This window comes from Dryobates pubescens, chromosome 29 (assembly GCF_014839835.1).
Source record: "Dryobates pubescens isolate bDryPub1 chromosome 29, bDryPub1.pri, whole genome shotgun sequence".
NCBI classification, from domain to species: Eukaryota; Metazoa; Chordata; class Aves; order Piciformes; family Picidae; genus Dryobates; species Dryobates pubescens.
In genome coordinates, this window is record NC_071640.1 from 1892310 (window position 1) to 1913726 (window position 21417).

At 43.2% G+C, this 21417-nt stretch overlaps 1 protein-coding gene across 2 annotated transcripts in view; it reads right to left on the reverse strand.

Moving 5' to 3' along the window:
* AK8 (adenylate kinase 8) overlaps positions 1 to 21417 on the reverse strand; it is a 78782-nt gene that overhangs the window by 39115 nt on the left and 18250 nt on the right. For both annotated transcript variants that reach the window (XM_009896272.2, XM_054174370.1), the window contains exons 5-9: positions 20070 to 20151; positions 17479 to 17550; positions 15986 to 16186; positions 11269 to 11400; positions 5506 to 5595 (exon numbers count right to left, since the gene is read on the reverse strand). In XM_009896272.2, coding sequence (XP_009894574.2) covers positions 5506 to 5595; positions 11269 to 11400; positions 15986 to 16186; positions 17479 to 17550; positions 20070 to 20151 — 577 coding nt within the window. The remainder of the gene's footprint in view (positions 1 to 5505; positions 5596 to 11268; positions 11401 to 15985; positions 16187 to 17478; positions 17551 to 20069; positions 20152 to 21417) is intronic.

Below are 21417 nucleotides of genomic sequence, written 5' to 3' on the forward strand. Positions count from 1 at the left end.
AAAAGGGTTTTCAGTGAGGCTCTGATCACGGTCACCAGGGGATCCCTCCTCCCTCCCCAGCTTTCAGAGGGCTACAGCAAAATGCACCCCCTTGAAAAGGGATCCAGCTTAAATAAGGAGAGGAAGGGGGACAAAAAAGAAGAAGAAGAAGAAGAAGAAGAAATACTACTAATAATACTAATCACAGAATCACCAAGGTTGGAAGAGACCTCAAAGATCATCAAGTCCAATAACAATAATAATTCGTCTACAGCTTTCAGAGGGCTACAGCAAAATGCACCCCCTTGAAAAGGGATCCAGCCTAAATAAGGAGAGGAGGGGGGACAAAAAGAATACTAATAATATTAATCACAGAATCACCGAGGTTGGAAGAGACCTCAAAGATCATCGAGTCCAATAATAATAATAAAACATCTACATATTTTCAGAGGCTACACCAAAAAAGCAGCCCTTGAAAATGGTCCCAAGTTAAATAAGGATGGGGGGGAAGAAATAGCAATAGTAATAATATCCACATATTTTCAGAGGCTACACCAAGAAGCAGCCCTTGAAAATGGTTCCAATGTAAATGGGGGGGAGGGGGGGAAAATAATCATCATCATCATCAATAAATCTAGATATTTTCAGAGGCTACACCAAAAAGCAGCCCTTGAAAATGTTTCTAACTTAAATAAGGAGGGGAAGGGGGAAATAAATAAATAAAGCTATGCACTTTTAAAGGCTACACCAAAAAGCAGCCCTTGGAAATGTTTCTAATTTAAATAAGGGAGAGGGGAGGAAATATTAAATAACCAAAGCTATGTGCATCCAGAGGCTACACCAAAAAGCAGCCCTTGAAAATGGCTCCAATTTAAAGGAGGAGAGGAGGAAAAAAAACAAACAATAAATGAATGTACATTTGTGCAGTGATGGTTTTTAGCAGAAAACAGAAGAAATTAGGGAATTGCAGCTTTCCTCCCACCCCGTGCAGCTTGCCCTTGGGGACAGCTTCAGATATTACTACTTTAAAAAAAAGAAGAGAAAAAGGAAGTGGGGAAAAAAAAACCCCAACCCAGGTGCTGTGCGTTCGGCTCTAACAGGCTGCAAACAGTGCAACCTTATCTCCTCCATCAATCAGCTCTCTTCACCACCTGAATCGTCACTTTGGTGGAAGGAAAAAGACAATTAGCCAAACTAACAGCACCTACCCCAGCTGAAAAGCAGAAGCAGACTGGGTTTTTCCTCCCTCCCCTGCCCTTGCTCGTCTTGCTGTTTTCCTCTGCCCTTTGCCTGCCTCTGTTTGTTGCAGCCTTGCAAGCAGATCTAGTGATCAGCAGTGATCACTCCATCTGATCTCACCGGGAAACCAGGGCAAACTGAATACAGACTGCCATGCAAATCTCTTGTCAACTGACTGGTGACCTTCCCTATCTCTGTGATGCCTCCAGGTCGCTTCTGCTTCTATATTCCTTGATAAAATTAAATCAATAATATGCAAGCAGCTCAAGGGACAAATGCCAGGGACATGGAGGGGGTTAAAAAGTATCCTTTCTGCATATTTTCATTTTTTCCTCCCAGGGTATCAAATGCTGACAGCCACCTTTCAAATGGTGAGCAACCATCCTGCAGATGGAGCTGAGATGGGTCCAGAAGGCAGGTCCAGCTCTCCTCAGAATCACAGCAAGCTGGGGACACAAATTCTGCCTCAAGGTTTTCAGCAAGCCAGTGAGGGCTGTGATGGGCTCCTTCCATAGACATCATTTGTCCATAGCTTGAATTACTTGAAGGGAAGGGCCAAAGGAGCAATGTCTCCACAACATTGCAGAAGGAATCAAATGGAATTAATCTATTTATATGCTTTGTCCTGCTGTCTGTGGGAGGGTCCTGGCCACCACACTCAACTCTTACTCCAACTGGAAGTCACAGAACCATAGAATTGTTTTTGTTGGAAAAGACCTTTAAGATTAAGCCCAACCATTCTCTGCCAAGCCTGGTGCTAAGGTCCCTCAGCACCACATCTCTTGTGTCTTTTCAACACCTCCAGGGGTGAGGATACAACCACCTCCCTGGACAGCCTGTTCCAGTCTTTGAGAACCCCTTCAGGGAAGAAGTTTCTTTTAATGTCCAACCTAAAGTGCCCTTGCTGCAGCTTGAGGCCATTGCCTCCCATCCTGTCGCTTCTTCCTTGGGAGACGACACCAACCCCACCTCACTACATCCTCTTTCAGGGAGCTGTAGAGAGCAAGGAAGTCTCCCTTCAACCTCCTTTTCTTCATTGAGGTTTCCCAAGCATATATTGTGTGCTAAAGCACTACTGACCAAGATTTTAACTGCAGTAAGTGACCAGAAAACTGCTCTCAGACTCCAGTGCTGGTAATTTTCTGCCCAGAGTATAATCAGCAGTAATTGCCCAGGATCCAGTGGAAAGCAGAACATCCTCAAGGAGAAGTCTGTACCTAGCAGACTGGCTGTCCAAAGCAGAACTCTGTGCTTCTGACAGACAGAAAGCAGTCTGCTTGCAGAACCTTTCACTGAAAATGCATTTTTCAGTATCTAGTGTGCACAAACTGTAGACTAGGATGTCCTGGGAATTAAAAAATTAATGGGCTCAAAAAAAAAAACCCCTCTATCTGTGCTACCTTCATTAAGCAAAATAAATCACTGTATACAAGGTGGAGAAGTTGGCTAAAGCAGGAGCCAAGGTCTTGATGAGGAGAGAAACCTTAGAAAACACAGCAAATGGGAACGCACCAAGTTGCCTTCTGGGGTGAATAACACAATTGTCTGGGCTGCTGCTGCTGCAAAACATGTTGTATACATGAAGCAGCAGTAGAGGAGAAACACAACACAAAGAATGTTTGTGAATCCTAAACCCAAGAAGAGATCTGAGTCAGTCAACCACGACTAGGACACAGCAAACGGTGCACAGCTTCGGTAAGTCCGTAACGAGCGAGCTCTGAATACCACTGGGCTTTGAGCCTCTTTGTGACAGCACAACATACCCTGCCCATACAATCACAGAATTGTCTGGTTGGAAAAGATCTCTAAGACCACCCAGTCCAACCTTCAACCCAGCACCACCATGGCCATCAAACCGTGGCCCCAAGTGCCACGGCCACGGGGTTCTTGAACACCTCCAGGGCTGGGGACTCCACCACCTCCCTGGGCAGCCTGTTCCAAGAAGTCTCAGCTCCGTTTCTTCCAGAGCCCAACCACTCTTTCAGCTGCCACATCTTAAATGACTAATTGAACACAATTAGTTGTGTCCACACAAAGGGAAACCACACTGAGCTCAGTCCCTGGGGTAAGAATATATGAGGCATTACCCTCAAGATTTTATGGAGCTGATTTCATTTTGCCTGGTTGTGATCTGAGCATGTTTCTGGTGGTCTGTCTTTGGTTCCAGGGGATTCTGAGATGATATCCCTTGCATGGTTCCTCACCCAAAGGAACTACTAAGCTGTCTCAGTGCAGAACTGCAAATGTTGATGTTCTGATTGCTCTCCCAGATTGGACTCTCTGCTATTGACTAAAGTGACTAAACTCCAAGGGCCATTTTTCTTGAAACCAAATGTAGTCAGTCACCGGTGTGAGAATCTTCCCCCTGCATTAGCCTGGTTGTAAGTCTGCAGCAAGACACCAAGGATTCTTTGCCCATCTTCCCCTCTCTGCTACACTATGGTCTTTCATTTCCTCCAAGCCTCTTGTGAGGGGCAGTAATGAATTCTTGTTAGTGTTGACTAATGTAAATTCAATTCTTTGTTATCCCTGGGAGAGGAGGATTAGCAAAATGACAGAACTTATTATTTCTGCTCTTGCTAGATAATATTTATCTTTATTCAGCCCTTAATTTTCTAGTTTGTTCCACCAAATAACAGAGATGTGCACAGAAGCAAAGAAAAAAAAACCACCAAAACCAAACCAACCAACCAAACAAAAAAACTAAGGGGGAATTTTCCAGCACAATGCACAGAAACCTGTTCCTGGCTCCCCATTATCATTCAGAAGCACTCTGCAGCTTTAGCCTTGCATGCTAGGTTTAAAGGGAAAAAAAATAAGGAGTTTCATCTAAATCTGAAATCATTTCTAATTTGGAGGGAAAGAGAATTAAAAAAAGGGAATTCCAACTTGAATTTCATTTTTTCCTGAAATAAAAGCAGCTCCCCTGGACTTGGGATGTGGATATTTTTAAGGCTAGCTTAAAAAACTTCCAAGCTGTGCAATTCTTTGGCTCTCCTAGGAATGCTGTTTTGGTGTCTCCTGTAAGGAAGTTTGGTGGCTAAGATGAAGCTGTGATTGATTACACAAAAAAGCCTTTGAGTAAGGGAAGCTACTAAAGGATCTATCTTTGAATAAAGCAGATCATCCAAACTCCCAGCTCAGCCATGACTGAAATCTAGAGAGAGAGAGGTCTTTAGAATCACAGAACTGTCGGGGTTGGAAGGTTGGAAGGCTCAGCCAGTTCCAACTCCCCTGCCATGGGCAGGGACACCTCACACCGTAGCAGGTTGCTCACAGCCACCTCCAGCCTGGCTGCAAACACCTCCAGGCATGAGGCTGCCACCACCTCCCTGGGCAGCCTGTGCCAGGCTCTCACCACCCTCCTGGGGAACTACTTCTTCCTATCATCCAATCTCAATCTCCCCATTTCTAGTTTTGTTCCATTCCCCACAGTCCTATCACTCCCTGACACCCTCAAAAGTCCCTCCCCAGCTCTCTTGTAGCCCCCTTCAGATCCTGGAAGTTCACAATTAAGTCTCCTGGGAGCCTTCTCTTCTCCAGACTGAACAACCCCAACTCCCTCAGTCTGTGCTCATAGCAGAGCAGCTCCAGCCCTCTGTTCATCCTTGTGGCCCTTCTCTGGACACCTTCCAGCACCTCCAGACCCTTCCTGTGCTAGGGGCTCCAAAACTGGACACAGTACTCCAGTTGTGGTCTCACCACAGTGGAGTAGAGGGGGAGAATCACCTCCCTCACCCTGCTGGCTATGCTTCTCTTGATGCAGCCCAGGCTCTGCTTGGCTCTCTGGGCTGCAAGTGCTCCCTGCTGGCTCCTGTTGAGCTTCTCATCCACCAGCACTCCCAGGTCCTTTTCTTCAGGGCTGCTCTCAAGCCAGTCCCTGCCCAGCCTGTATCAGTGCTTGGGATTGCCCTGACCCAGATGCAGGACCTCACATTTGGTCCTGTCGAATCTCATAAGGTTGTCATGGGCCCATCTCTCCAGCCTGGCAAGGTCCCTCTGGATGGCCTCCCTTCCTTCCATCAACATCTCCAGTGGGTGTCCTCTACTTCACAGAGACAAGAAAATGAAATCACAGCATCCAGATCATATGCTGAAGACGACATCCCCAACAAGATGATACTGCTCAGAGCCCCATCAAGCCTGACCTTCAGTGTCTCTAGGGATGGACTTGACCAACTTCCAGCTTACTTTAATGTAACTCAGGCCAAGGAAAATTCCCTCACCATTTATTTTTTCGCCTTGGATGTGTAACTAGAGAGTAATGAGACAACAACCAGGCCCTACCTGGGTATCCACTGTCAACATAAGGCTTAACGAGTTCTCCAAGTTTTGTCTTCTCTGCAATAGCTTCCTTTAGCAGTTGCCCACAGCAAACTAAGGGGAAGGAAGAACAAAAAAGGCAGAAGGTTAAAATTTAAAAAGGAAGCTACAAAGACAAGAAACAAACCAAAAAAAAAAAAACCACCCCCAAACAACCCTGCAGAAGCTGCATGCTGGAATAAGGTCACTGAATAAAATAGAAGTTGTAGGGTGTTTTTTTTTTAGGGGGGAGGTTGTTGTCAGGATGCTGTTTATTATTTTAGGTGGGTTTTTTGGCCCAGCAGAATAAAAAGCAAAGAGACAGAGCAGGGGAGAATATTGAATAAAAAAGAATACATTTGGCAAAGAACATATTCAAAACACACACAGAGAAAGAAAGAGAGAGAGAGAGAGATTAACCAAATCTGTTTCTGAAATAATAACTCAAGGGACTGCCAGAGGTTTTTCACTTCTTATCAACTTGTAATGACTGAATGAAGTTACACCTGCTGAACAGCCTCTGAACTGCTCTGCTGGAGGTGCAGGTAATGTGCCAGGCAAGGAAGTGACTCCCTGGATCATTTAATGATCATGTAAGAATGATAGTTAAAAAACTGTGCTAATGCAACATTCTCGTTGCCTTCAAATCCACAGAACACCAGGAGATGCAGGTTTAAAGGGTTTAGTCAAGGCAGTGGGATGTGAAATGTGGCTGCTTTGGGCCTGGACACCGATTTCTGACCAAAGATACTGAGTCCAGCTGCTCTACGTGAGTTGGATGCATCAGTCCTGATCCTTCTTTTAGAGAGCAGGAACTGAGGCATGCAGAGGTTACACAACAACACAAGTCACAGAATCCCAGCATGCTGGGGTTGGAAAGGACCTCTGGAGATCACCCAGTCCAACCCCTTGCTAACACAGGGCACCCACAGCAGCTTGCCCAGATCACAATGGCCAGGTGGGGTTGGAAGCTCTCCAGAGGAGACTCCACAACCTCTCTGCGCAGCCTGCTCCACGGCTCCAGCACCCTCACACCAAAGAAGTTTCTCCTCCCCTTCATGTGGAACCTCCTGGGTCCAGTTTGTGCCCACTGCCCCTTGTCCTGTTGCTGAGCACCACTGACAAGAGCCTGGCCCCATCCTGTTGCCCCCCACCCTTTAGCTCTTGCTGAGCATTGCTCAGATCCCCTCTCAGGCTGCTCTTCTTCAGACCAAACAGCCCCAGGGCTCTCAGCCTTTGCTTATCAGGAACAGTCTTGGGCAAAACTGATGAAGTTTGATGTTGAAGGGGCAAGGGGAGAACACAAATGTTAACAGTCACTAGCTCTCCTGGAGAAGCAAATTCATAACCACAACAAACAGTACAGAACTACAACAGACTGTACTACAACTCACTGCACAGACCCCTGCTTAGGACAATCAATGTGCCTCAATTTAACCCAGTTCCTAAAACTGAGAGCCCTGGGGCTGTATAGCCTGGAGAAGAGGAGGCTGAGAAGGAATCTGATCAAAGCCTATAAATATCTGAGGGGTGGGTGTCGGGATGAAGGTGCCAGGCTCTTTCTGGTGGTGCTCAGTGATAGCACAAGGGACAACAGGTAGAAGCTGGAACCCAGGGAGGTTCCACCTCAGCATGAGGATACACCTCTTTGGTGTGAGGCTGCTGGAGCCCTGGAGCAGGCTGCCCAGAGAGGTTGTGGAGTCTCCTTCTCTGGAGACTTTCAAGCCCTGTCTGGATGTGTTCCTGGATGTGTGACCTGCAGTGGCAGGGGGGTTGGACTCAATCACCTCCAGAGGCCCCCTTCCAACCCCTTACAGTCTGTGATTCTTAAGCACGAGATTCAATTTTTAAGCCTGTGTTTAAATCCCAGAAGCCTAACTGGAAGTTAAGTATATGCTGAAGGCTCTCCAGAAAACTGCTGGCCTTCCAACTCTGTTTTAAATGCATGATTCTGCCAACATTCAGGTTTACTTAAAATAACATTTTAAAAAACCCCTGCATGCTTAAATACACTTAAAATAAACTAAGGCAAGACATCAGCATCTGGGTAGAGCAGTGCTAATGGTATTTAATCAAAAGAGCTGCAGCTCTCTTCTCTGGTAGCTGCTTAAAAATAAAATGCAAATTCTGACCTAGATGAAAACAGCTCCATACCTGCAGCTGGAGAAATAAAGGTCAGAGAAAAAAAATCATCATCAGAAACCATGAGAACAAGCTCATTGTTCCTTGGACACGTTCGAGCCTGTTTGGGTTCTCGTTCGAGACATCATCATTCAAGGCATGATAAGTAAATATTGGATACTATGAAACTTAATGCATCATGTTAACTGCACATTAACTACTGTTAAATGCATCATATTAGCTGCATGTTAAATACATACTACTATTAAATACAGGCTATTAACTACATAATGCTATTCAATTATATTCACTGCATATTAAATACTAATACATTAAATGCATCATTTAAATACATTATAATATAGTTAATGTAGTAGTAGTGACTACACTTTAAATACTACTATATTAAGGACAGTCTATTAACTTCATATTAAATATATAATACTATTAGATACAGGATATTAATTACATATTAGATGCATAATACTATTAAAGACATTATATTAACTACATAGTAAATAGTATTACATCAAATGCATTATTTAAATACATGAAATACATATTAACTACACATTAAATACTATTACATTAAATCTATTATATTGAATAGATATTAAACACTTCTACATTATATTAGCTACATTATATTATATTAACTACATTATATTAACTACATTATATTATATTAACTACATTATATGAACTACATTATATTAACTACATTATATTATATTAACTACATTATATTAACTACATTATATTAACTACATTATATTATATTAACTACATTATATTATATTAACTACATTATATTATATTAACTACATTATATTATATTAACTACATATTAACTACATATTAACTACATATTAAATGCTATCAATTATGTTAACTGCATAGTCAATACCATTACATTAAATCCAATACTTAAATACACTAAATACAATTACATTAAATGCATTGAATACATATTAAATGCTATTAATTTAAATGCATTGTATTAGCTACATACTACTATCAAATACATTAACTGCATATTAAATACTATTACATTAAATCCATCATTTTAACACATCAAAGTCATATTAACTACACATTAAATACAATTACATTAAATATATTGAATATATTAACTACATTAATATAATATAATATATTATATTAAATGCTATTAATGTAAATGCATTCTATTCACTACATATTAAATACTATCAATTATATTAACTGCATATTAAATACTATTACATTAAATCCATTATTTTAACACATCAGTCATATTAACTACACATTAAATACAATTACATTAAATATATTGAATACATATTAAATGCTATTAATTTAAATGCATTGTATTAACTACATACTAACTACTATCAAATACATTATATTAACTGCATATTAAATACTATCACATTAAATCCATTATTTTAACACATCAAAGTCATATTAACTACACATTAAATACAATTACATTAAATATATTTAATATATTAACTATATTAATACAATATACTATATTAAATGCTGTTAATGTAAATGCATTCTATTCACTACATATTAAATACTATCAATTATATTAACTGCATATTAAATACTATTACATTAAATCCATTATTTTAACACATTAAATTCATATTAACCACACATTAACTACTATTACATTAAATATCTTTAATACCTATTAAATGCTCTTAATTTAAATGCATTACATTAACTACATATTAACTACTATCAAATACATCCTATTAACTGCATATTAAATACTATTACATTAAACACACCACTGAAATACATTAACCACATATTAACTACATATTAAACACTACAAATTAAATACATTTGGATGTATCTGCAAAGATGTCTCTTTAAGGCCGTTAGAAGCCACAGCAAAATGAAATTGCTGCTAAATAATCAGGATGTTAATCGCTTCCAGCAGACCAATTCTATCCCTTTTACTTGTGCTTAGCAGTGGTGCAACCCAGGTTCTCGAATCATCTCAACCCCTCTTTTGAAGGTTCAGAGGGTTTCATTTGAGTCATATTTACATCAGCTTTAAAAAATACCCCAAAGACTTCAACCACAAAACCACCAAACCCAGAACCCCAAAGACTTCAACCACAAAACCACCCAACCCAGAACCCCAAAGACTTCAACCACAAAACCACCAAACCCAGAACCCCAAAGACTTCAACCACAAAACCACCCAACCCAGAACCCCAAAGACTTCAACCACAAAAGCCACCCAACCCAGAACCCCAAAGACTTCAACCACAAAACCACCAAACCCAGAACCCCAAAGACTTCAACCACAAAACCACCAAACCCAGAACCCCAAATTGATTTAAAACACAGAAATACTAAACCTAGAATGGTTGGACTTGATGATCTATGATACTATGACCCCTAAAGATTTAAAACACTAAAATACCAACCCCAGAACCCCAAACTGATTTAAAACACAAAAATACTAAACCCAGAACTCCAAAGGTTTGCAATGTGAAGAATATTAAACATAGAAGCTTGCAGCCAAGAAACATTTCCTAATCTCCAGTCTAAACCTCCCCTGGCACAACTTGAGGCCATTTCCTCTCATTTTATCACCTGATAGTATGGAGAACAAACCAACCCCTTCCTCCCTCCAACCTCCTCTCAGGAAGCTTCAGAGAGCAATGAGGTCTCTCCTCATCCTCTTTTCCAGGCTGAGTTCCCCCAGCTGCTCCTCACCAGCCCTGTTCTCATGAACAAACCTCATGCAGAATTTTCTGGGTCTTCCTTACAAAAGAAAAAGAAAGAGCTCTGAAATCATCTCTTCCCTTCCTAATACTTCAGAACCCAGCTCTTCATTGAAGCTCAGAGCAGATTCTGTTTCACAAGCGCCCCAAATATTGGTCAGACACGGCTGAAACTACAACAAACTTTGGTCATACAGAGCTGAAACTGCAACAAATTTTGGTCAGACATAGGTGAAACGAAAACAAACCTAGGTCAGACAGGGAAGAACCCACAACAAAATTTGGTCAGACAGAGCAGAAACCACAACAAACTTTGGTCAGACACAGCTGAAACCACAACAAACTTTGGTCAGAGCAGAAACTGCAACAAAATTTGGTCAGACAGAGCAGAAACCACAACAAACTTTGGTCAGACACAGCTGAAACTACAACCAAGTTTGGTTAGACACAGCTGAAACCACAACAAACTTTGGTCATACAGAGCTGAAACTGCAACAAATTTTGATCAGAGCTGAAACCACAACAAACTTTGGTCAGACAGAGCTGAAACTCTGACATTATTCACGATCCACTGATCCACAGAAGAATTCTGAGCACTACAGGAGCCCAACAGATGGAAAAATACTGATGTAAGGGATATATATATATATATATATATGTAAAAAGATGGCTCCAACAGCAACGTTGGGAGCTGCTTTGCCACAGAGTAGCTGCTCTGCTGCTTTATATTTCTTCACTGAAAGACTTTTCACTCCCTTCAAAAATTTGACATCCCCAGCAATGGCCAAACCGGAGGAATTTTATGAGCGAGCCAGAAAGACAGACAGGGAAAGATAAATGATCAAAAAGAGAGGAAGGGGGAAGGGAGCAAAGTGCATATTTACTGAGAACTTACTGTTGACAACTCCGTATTTCTGAGCTATTAGTGCTGCCTGCAGGCTCTTCCCGCTGCCTGGGGGTCCACAAAAGAGGATCCGTGGTGTAAAGGGGGCGGCTGATCGGGGCCGTGTTTGGACGTAGGTAAGAGCTACAACAGGAGGGAAAGGATTACAATTTATAGCCTATTTCTTTTTCTTTCCACCCCTCCCAAAAAAAAAAAACCACAACCCATATAAAATCTCTTTGGTCCTGGGGTTGGTTGGTTTGTTTGTTTTATCAGGAGGTTGTCATGTTGATCATTTATTTCACCACTGAACCATCCAAGCTACTCCAGCCCAGATCAGGGCTCTGATAAAAGTGTCACATCAGCAGCTTGCAGGGGGAAAATCTTGCTATCATTACACTCCTTTACTTTCTTTCATCAGCAGATGTCAAAGCATTTTAAAGAGCAGATTCAATTAATAATTGCTCTTTTACTGGGTTGTTTTTAGCAGAAGTCTTCTTTTTTTTTTTTTTTGCTTGATAGGTACAATTTTGCCATGCAAATTACAGGAGGCTATAATTACATTTAATACTTTCTGCAGTTTCTGAACAAATATTTAAGTGGGGGGAAAAAAAAAACCTTGGGATGTTAAATTAATCTGACATTTATCCAGCACTGTGTGTGTGTGTGTGATTAACAGACTCCTAATTGTCATATTCTAGACTTGTAGCATAGGATGTCATGGCACAATGCAGCACTGACAACACAGAGCTGAGGAGGATTTTAGTCTTCAGGCCATCATTTGGGCAGAACACAGAGAGGAGGTTTGAGCTTCTCTGTCTGATTCCACTCTGCTTGCTGGACATCATTTGGCCACGTTTTGTTTCCTGGAGGAAATGCTACACTTAAGTCCATGTACAGATTTGGGGTTGGATTAGATGACCTTTAAGTTCATACAATCATAGTTGGAAAAGACCTCCAAAGTCTCCCAGTGCAATCATCAACCCAACACTACCATGGCCACTAAACCATGTCCCCAAGTGCCATGGCCACAGGTTTCTTAAACACCTCCAGGGTGGGAATTCCACCACCTCCCAGACAGTCTGGGCCACCCCTTGACCACTTTTTCCATAAAGATTTTTTCCTCATCTCCAACCTAACCCTCCCCTGGCACAATTTCAGGCCACTTCCCCTCCTTCTATCACCTGATTCTAGGGAGAAGAGACCAGCTCCCCCCTCACTCCAGCTTCCTTTCAGGGAGCTGTAGAGAGCAATGATCTCTCCCCTCAACCTCCTCCTCCCCACACTGAACACCCCCAGTTCCCTCAGCTGCTCCTCCAGCTCTGTTCTCCAGACCCTTCCCCAGCTTTGTTGCCCTTCTCTGGACCCACTCCAGCACCTCAGTGTTTTAATTAGAGTGAGAAGCTTAAACCTGAACCCAGTATGTGAGGTGTGTCCTCCCCAGTGCCTAATACAGGTGCACCATCACTTCCCTATTCCTGCTGGCCACCCTACTGGATCACTTAGATCTCTTTCTCCAGTGCCACAAGATGCTACCCCTGCACAAGTACATCTGATGTCACATACCCCAGCATGTGGTAGCAGTAAGTGTATTAAAGTTTACGAGTTGGCAGGATTTTCTAATTCACAGAACGGCTCAGGTTGGAAGGGACCTCAATGATCAGCAGCTGCAACCTCCCCACCATGGGCAGGGACACCTCTCAACTAGACTCAGCTGATCAACCAACCGCAGAGAACATCTACTCCAAGCTCCCCACCATGGGCAGGGACATCTCTCAACTCGACTCAGCTGATCATCCAACTGCAGAGAACATCTACTCCAAGCTCCCCACCATGGGCAAGGACACCTCTCAACTAGACTCAGCTGATCATCCAACCTCAGAGGACATCTACTCCAAGCTCCCCACCATGGGCAGGGACACCTCTCAACTAGACTCAGCTGATCATCCAACTGCAGAGAACATCTACTCCAAGCTCCCCACCATGGGCAAGGACACCTCTCAACTAGACTCAGCTGCTCAAGGCCTCATCCAGCCTGGCCTTGAACACCCCCAGGCAGGAGGCATCCAGAACCTCCCTGGGCAGCCTGTGCCAGAGTCTCACCACCCTCCTGCTGAAGAACTTCTCCCTGAGCTGCAGTCTAACCCTGCTCTGCCTCAGCTTCAAACCATTCCCCCTTGTGCTCTCACTCTGAAGCAAGCCACACCAACGCTGCTACTGATGAGAAATTTCCTCTTCTGCATTTTTTTCTGCAGCTCTGCAGCAATTCTTCACCCAACCCCTGGCAAACCAGAGCAGAGAGCTGGGTTTGCTGCCTACCTTCCTAAACCCCAACTATCAGCTACCCAAGGAGTGCTGGAGTGATTCTGAGCCTGGGTTTTTTTTTTCCCCCCATAACCCAGTGTGTTGAAAAAGCACAAACATTACAGGCAAAGCACCCTGCTTACAAATGATGCTTAATTTGCAGTAAATAACCAAGTTAATTAGGAGTAATGATCCCCTAGACGGTCTCCACATCTAATTATTCCTTTAAAAAAAAATAATTATCTGGCTGCTTGATGCACTGCAGGAGGAAAAAAAAAGAAGAAGATCTAGAGAGGATTTGCCTTTTTTCATTCCAGTTTTCCATTTATCTCACTACATTATTAATTAATAATAATTAATATTCAGGCAGCCCCATTTTTATTTACAATTCAAGGCATGAATTCTTTATGAGTGATGATACCAACTTTTAAATTTAATTAAGTAATTGGGAGGTGATTAATGTGGAAATTCCAAATGGAAACTTCCTGCTTGTTTGTCTGCAAAAGTGCAGCACTTGGGGGGAGAAAGGGAGGGAAGGGAAGGGGAGAAAGGGGGGGAAGGGGAGAAAGGGGGGGAAGGGGAGAAAGGGGGGGAAGGGGAGAAAGGGGGGGAAGGGGAGAAAGGGGGGGAAGGGGAGAAAGGGGGGGAAGGGGAGAAAGGGGGGGAAGGGGAGAAAGGGGGGGAAGGGGAGAAAGGGGGGGAAGGGGAGAAAGGGGGGGAAGGGGAGAAAGGGGGGGGAAGGGGAGAAAGGGGGGGAAGGGGAGAAAGGGGGGGAAGGGGAGAAAGGGGGGGAAGGGGAGAAAGGGGGGGAAGGGGAGAAAGGGGGGGAAGGGGAGAAAGGGGGGGAAGGGGAGAAAGGGGGGGAAGGGGGGAAAGGGGGGGAAGGGGGGAAAGGGAGGGAAGGGGGGAAAGGGAGGGAAGGGGGGAAAGGGAGGGAAGGGGAGAAAGGGAGGGAAGGGGAGAAAGGGAGGGAAGGGAGGGAAAGGGAGGGAAGGGAGGGAAAGGGAGGAAGGGGGGAAAAGGGGGAAAAGGGGGAAAAGGGGGAAAAGGGGGGAAAGGGGGGAAAGGGGGGAAAGGGGGGAAAGGGGGGAAAGGGGGGAAAGGGGGGAAAGGGGGGAAAGGGGGGAAAGGGGGGAGGAGGAAAGAAGGAAGAAAGGGAAGAAAGGGAAGAAAGGGAAGAAAGGGAAGAAAGGGAAGAAAGGGAAGAAAGGGAAGAAAGGGAAGAAAGGGAAGAAAGGGAAGAAAGGGAAGAAAGGGAAGAAAGGGAAGAAAGGGAAGAAAGGGAAGAAAGGGAAGAAAGGGAAGAAAGGGAAGAAAGGGAAGAAAGGGAAGAAAGGGAAGAAAGGGAAGAAAGGGAAGAAAGATGCAAGAATTAGTGGCACATAACAGATGAGCTGCACAGCTGACAGCTACACAGTACATTATCAATTGGTCTTTCTGGCAGTTTCCTTCTTCAACTTCTGGAAGAATCAAGGCTCCAAGTCAGATTGCATTAGAGTCAGGCAAAGGCAAAGAGGAACTGGTGAACAGCAAAGCCACCAGCACAAAGAGCTTTTAAAGAGGGGAATGTTGCCGGCTTTGAACTCCTCCCAGTTGTTGTTATCAGACTTGTGGAAGGTATCAGCCCTTTGGGAGGTGAACAATTGAGTCACAAAGCAGCCTTTAGTAGAGACTCTCACAGAAAAAAGAACTGTGACATTTCCCTTGGAAAGAGTCTGGAACTGAGATGTTCCTCTTCGCTGCACTTAGTCTTGTCCTGCAAAATAATTACCAGGAGCAGCCCAAAGGCTGTGTCACAGAGACCACGACTCAGCTGGGAGCCATCTGTGTGACTAATCCTAATCCTAGAGACTGCCTCTAATGCCTAGGAATCACCTTTCATGGGAGAGCTGATCGACTCTGGAGTATTGTGTCCAGGTCTGGGCTCCCCAGTCCAAGAGGGACAGGGATATAATGGAGGCTAGGAGGATGCTGAAGGGACTGGAGCATCTGCCTGAGGAGGGAAGGCTGAGAGACCTGAGGCTGTTTAGTCTGGAGAAGAGTAGGCTGAGAGGGGATCTGATAAATGTCTATGAATATCTGAGGGGTGGGGGGCAAGAAGGGGCCAGGCTCTTTTCAGTGGTGTCCTGTGATAGGACAAGGGGCAATGGACACAAACTGGAACTCAGAAAGTTCCACCTCAACACAAGCAGAAACTTCTTTGATGTGAGGGTGATAAAACCCTGAAGCAGGCTGCCACAGAAGTTACAGAGACTCCTCTGGAGAGTTTCAAGTCCTGTCTGGATGTGCTCCTGTGTGGCCTGCCCTAGGTGATCCTGCTTTGGCAAGGGGGTTGGAACCAATGATCTTCACAGGTCCCTTCCCAACCCCTAACATTCTGTGATTCTATGGACCCTCAGGTTTGCCATAGAGGTACAATATTTACCCTGTGAGAGGACATCCACAGAAGGCTGGTCTGCATTGATGGATTTCAGAACTTTGTGGTAGATCTGGAAAATGTCAGGGAAGTGTCTGTGATACTCCAGCAGTTTCTTGGACATCTCCTGTTCAGACAGATCTTCTGGCTTCACCAAACGCTGCTGCACCAGGGGATCACTTGGCCAGTCAAAGGTTGTGTGGTACACCTCTAGAAGACAGACACTGATTAGGAACTGAGAAGATGGTTTAATAGGTCTTGCTGAGCTCCAAAAGGTTTTGTGAACAAAATCAAGGTCTTGGTTTCAGCTCTGTGTTGTGGCTCAAGCAGTGACCTCTGCACTTGCCTCACTGCCTGTACACTTGGCTATTACTCTGCAGGTGCACAGATTAGAATCATGGAATCATAAAATGGTTTGGGTTGGGAGGGACCTCCAAAGCTCATCCAGTCCAATCCCCCCTGCAGTCAGCAGGGACATCCTCCACTAGGTCAGGTTGCCCAGAGACTTGTCAAGCCTCACCTTGAATATCTGCAGGGATGGGGCCCCAAGCATCTCCCTGGGCAGCTCAACCCCACCATGGCCACTAAACCATGTCCCCAAGTGCCACGTCCCCACGTTTGCTTGAAGTGCCACTGAGTGGCAACGGTGCTGCTAGATGCAGGATGGAAGCCAAGTGATTCAGCAGCAAAACCTCTGTCCTCCTTTGCTCTCTGTCCCAGGTCATCCAGTCCAATTCCCCTGCAGTCAGCAGGGACATCCTCCACTAGATCAGGTTGCTCAGAGCCTTGCCCAGCCCTGACCTTGAATATCTGCAGGGATGGATCCTCAACCACCTCTCTGGGCAACCATGCACGATGAGTAAGAACCAGGGACAGGGGACAGCTCTTGAATTTGAAGACTGAACCTTAAGCAAGACCTTTGATAAGTAAATCTCCCTTATAGCAAATCAAAACCAATTCCACTCCTAAAACAACCAAAGTGGTTTTGTTTTATTGACCAACGTCAGGATTTCATTTTGTGATGGATGATTGGTAATGAAACTCAACAGACAATACAGAGCTAACTCTATTTGGCAGCCTTTTGATGGGAGATATCTAAAAGCACACCCAGACCTCAGGAAAACAACAACCTCAGGATCCAACAGAGATCCAGAGCAAAAGGGAAGCTCACATGGACAGATCTAAGCTGTTCCATGCTGCCATGGTCTCTGTTTGCAGGCTCAGTGCTGAGCTTTCCCTTGTCCCATATTTTGTTGGCACAGGAAACCATGCCACACCAACCAATTTTTTTTCTACAACAGTTTCAATTCACTGATTCCTACTAATTCTTAAAGGGAAATCACTTCAATTTTAACCCCCCCCCTGGATTTAATTCTTAGGAACTAAGAAGATAATTTAACAAATCAATTTCACCACAACCCCAAAATTCCTGACAATTTAAATTGCAGCATTTCTGAGGCCCAGCTCCTACCCTGGAGGCCAGCAACAAACAGATACTGCACCTTCTGTGACAGGATCAAGCCTTTTCCCAGTGTTCCTCTCAATCAGCACAGTGTCAGGAGCATAAAGCACAACTAGGAACAAGGAAAGAAGAAGAAGGGGGAAAAGTTAAAAATAATGGGGAAAAAGGGAAGGGGGAAAGGGGAAAAAGGGAAGGGGGAAAGGGGGAGAGGGAAGAGGGGGAAAGGGGGAGAGGGAAGAGGGGAAAAAGGGGAGAGGGAAGAGGGGAAAAAGGGGAGAGGGAAGAGGGGAAAAAGGGGAGAGGGAAGAGGGGAAAAAGGGGAGAGGGAAGAGGGGAAAAAGGGGAGAGGGAAGAGGGGAAAAAGGGGAGAGGGAAGAGGGGAAAAAGGGGAGAGGGAAGAGGGGAAAAAGGGGAGAGGGAAGAGGGGAAAAAGGGGAGAGGGAAGAGGGGAAAAAGGGGAGAGGGAAGAGGGGAAAAAGGGGAGAGGGAAGAGGGGAAAAAGGAAAACAAGAAGGGTATCTCTTGTTAGTTTCTTCCTTTATTTCCTGTAACTGTTTTGGATGGATCCTAGGATTAAAAGTGGATTGATGTACTTCAAATACATTTGCCCCACTCTCTTTTCCCAGCATCCAACCTGCAAAGACTTCACTTGCAAACAGAATCTTGCTCCCCACCCCTAAACAGCACACAGGGGTAAGGCAGACATGAATCCAGCCCTTGAGTACTGCCTGTCCCCAGCACCCACATCAGTTACCAAGGTCCTCCCTCACCCACACTGGATCTGGAGCCCAGGACAGAAGTCCCCATGGATCGCTCCAGATTCTCTCCTGTAGCACAAACAGCTTTCCACCCAGGTTCTTTGGGAATGGGAGCAGTGAAACTGCTTTCCTTTTCCTTTTCTTTTTTTTTTGATAACCTCACAGCAAAGTCTTCAAGCATGATTAGAAAGCATCAAAAGCCAGAGCAGCTGTCAGTTCCCTGGGTCGCTTTTGGCTAATCCTCCTCACACTTAAAGACTCTAATTTAATTAATTTTCTCAGTGCATTTGATTACAAGTTTCACACAAGTTTCTTCTCCTGACTTTCTTCTCTGCATCAAACAGCCCTTTCAGACACTTTTCTCCCTATTAAGGTCCTCGTAGCCCATAAATCTCATCCCCTCTCAATCTTCTCTTTTTGATTAAGCAGGCAGGCTGAGCTTTAAGCTGCTCAGTCAGGTCTTGGTTGCAGGGATATAATTGTGAGCAAAACTCAGCTTCAGATGTTATTAGCTGCATTAAAAATACATGCAAGCACCAGGCATTAAAACATTTTTGCCTGACTCTGGTGCAGTGATTCTGAAGCCTTTGTCAGGCAGGGGAAGCTCATCCAAACCAAATCCAAAGTGACAATTCATCGTTTGCTAACGTTCTGTTCACCCTCCACTGGCAAGCTCCACATCAATTACTGTTTTTACTGTAGTCCACACCATTGTAAGTAATTTCTTGCATTCTCAGGAGGTCCTCTGACTGCACTGATCTGGGACAAACCACTTCTTCCAGGTGGCAAGAGCAGCTGTCAAGGGCTTGTCTGTCAGTAGTCTGCCAGTAAAGGAATGTTCACACAGAATCACAGAGTGGTAGGGGTTGGAAGGGACCAACCTCCCTCTGCCAAAGCAGGATCACCCAGGGCAGGTCACACAGGAATACATCCAGGTGGGGCTTGAAAGTCTCCAGAGGAGGAGATTCCACAGCCTCTCTGAGCAGCCTGCTCCAGGGCTCCAGCAGCCTCACACCGAAGCAGTTTTTCCTCATGTTAAGGTGCAACTTCCTGTTCAAGCTTGCACCCAGTGCTCCTTGTCCTATCACTGGGCACCTTGGTTGTGTTTGGGTTTGCTTCTAGTTCAAAAGCAAAAAGAGCCTGGCACCTTCATCCTGACACCCCTCAGGTATTTATAAACATTGATCAGATTCCTTCTCAGCCTTCTCCAGACTCAACAGCCCCAGGGCTCTCAGTCTTTCATCATAGCAGAGATGTTCCCGTCCTTCCATCATCCTCATGACTCTCCATTGGACTCTCTGCAGCACACCCCTGTCTCTCTTGAATTGGGAAGCCCAAAACTGGACACAGTATTGCAGGTGTGGTCTCAGGGAGTGCAGAATCCACCCACACTGTGAAAGATGAAGCTTTAAATCCTGATGTCTCCCCTCCACTTGGTGGAGTAAAGTTTGCTAGTTTGCATTTTCTAGTTCAACAGAAGGATGAATTTTGTATTTAGTGCATGAGGAATTGTTTTGGTCTGAGGCTGAAGGCTGATTTCTAGAGATGGAAGGCAGAGGAAGCTTGGACCCACTCCTGGAACAGAAGCAAAGCTACCAAAGCTGCTCAGAGATGCTTGAAGTGGGCTTCAATTTGCAGAAGTCTGCTGTGCAAGGAGGAAAGAGTTCCTGTGTGAAAGACAGGATGGAAATGAAATTCCCAGAGGTTACCTCAAGTTTTTGAGTGAACCTGAGCTGTGCTGAAAGAAATATTCTGCTGTGTGGTGCCTCTGGTGCCTTCAGTATCCCTGAGAACTGATTGAGGATTTGGGGAAGAATCACTTCCAGCCTTTCCTACTGGATGCAACCCCACAGAAGCCCTGTGCACTGCTTACCAACATGCCTAGGAATGATGCCAGACGACTGCAGCATCCATGCCTGCTCCTGATTTTCAGGGAAGCCTTCCAAGATCCATCCCTATTGAAGAAAACACATGAAACAGTTATTGATCCTGGAGGAGATGAAAGAAAACCCACCAAAATCAGCACTAAATATCAGTGCTGCTTGCAGAAAAATGACCTCATTCTGATCCCAAGGCGGCCTGGTAGGTGTTAAAGGTGCTTGGGAGAGGAGAGAGCAAGGATGGAGCACTGAGAGCTTTGTGACACGGCTTGGCAGGCACTAATGCACTGCCACAGAGCAATGGCAGCTGAGAAATTGTAGGCAAGGATTTTTATTCTTGTGGGTTTCTTCCCATGTTTCAACCTTAAACCAAAGAAAATTAAACTCACAAATAACATTAAATTCACAAATAAGAGTAAATTCACAAATAAGAGTAAATTCACAAATAACATTAAATTCACAAATAACATTAAATTCACAAATAAAAGTAAATTCACAAATAAAGTTAAATTCACAAATAAAGTTAAATTCACAAATAAAGTTAAATTCACAAATAAAAGTAAATTCACATAAAAGTAAATTCACAAATAAAATTAAAACCAAAATTAAAGTAAAAAAATAAATAAATAAAATTTAAATTAACAATAAAAAGAAAAAATGAAAATAAAAAGAAAGTTAAAGTTAATTAAAAAGAAAATTTGAATTTAAAACTAAATTAAAAAGAAAATGTGAATTTAACATGAAATTTAAAAGATAATTTGAATTGAAAACAAAATTAAAACAAAAATTTGAATTTAAAACAACATTAAGACTAAAATTTAAATTAAAAACAAAATTTAAAAGAAAATTTGAGTTTAAAACAAATGTAAAATGAAAATTTGAATTTTAAGCCAAATTAAAACTAAAATGTAAATTAAAAACCAAACTAAAACTAAAATTTAAATTTAAAATCAAGTTAAAACAAAAAATTAAATTTAAAACCAAATTAAAATGAAAATTTAAATTTAAAAAATTAAAACTAAAATTTAAATGAAAAATAAAATTAAAAGTAAAAAAAGTTAAAATGAAAAATAAAACTAAAATAAGAAATAAAATCAAAATAAAACTGATACCAACATTTAAAAATTAAAATTAAAAAAGAAAATGTAATATTTAAGACTAAAACTAAAACTTAATTTAAGACTGAATTTAAAACTTAAATCTAAGACTGAATTTAAGACTTAAATCTAAGACTGAATTTAAAACTTAAATCTAAGACTGAATTTAAAACTTAAATCTAAGACTGAGTTTGACTTAAATCTAAGACTGAGTTTAAGACTTAAATCTAAGACTGAGTTTAAG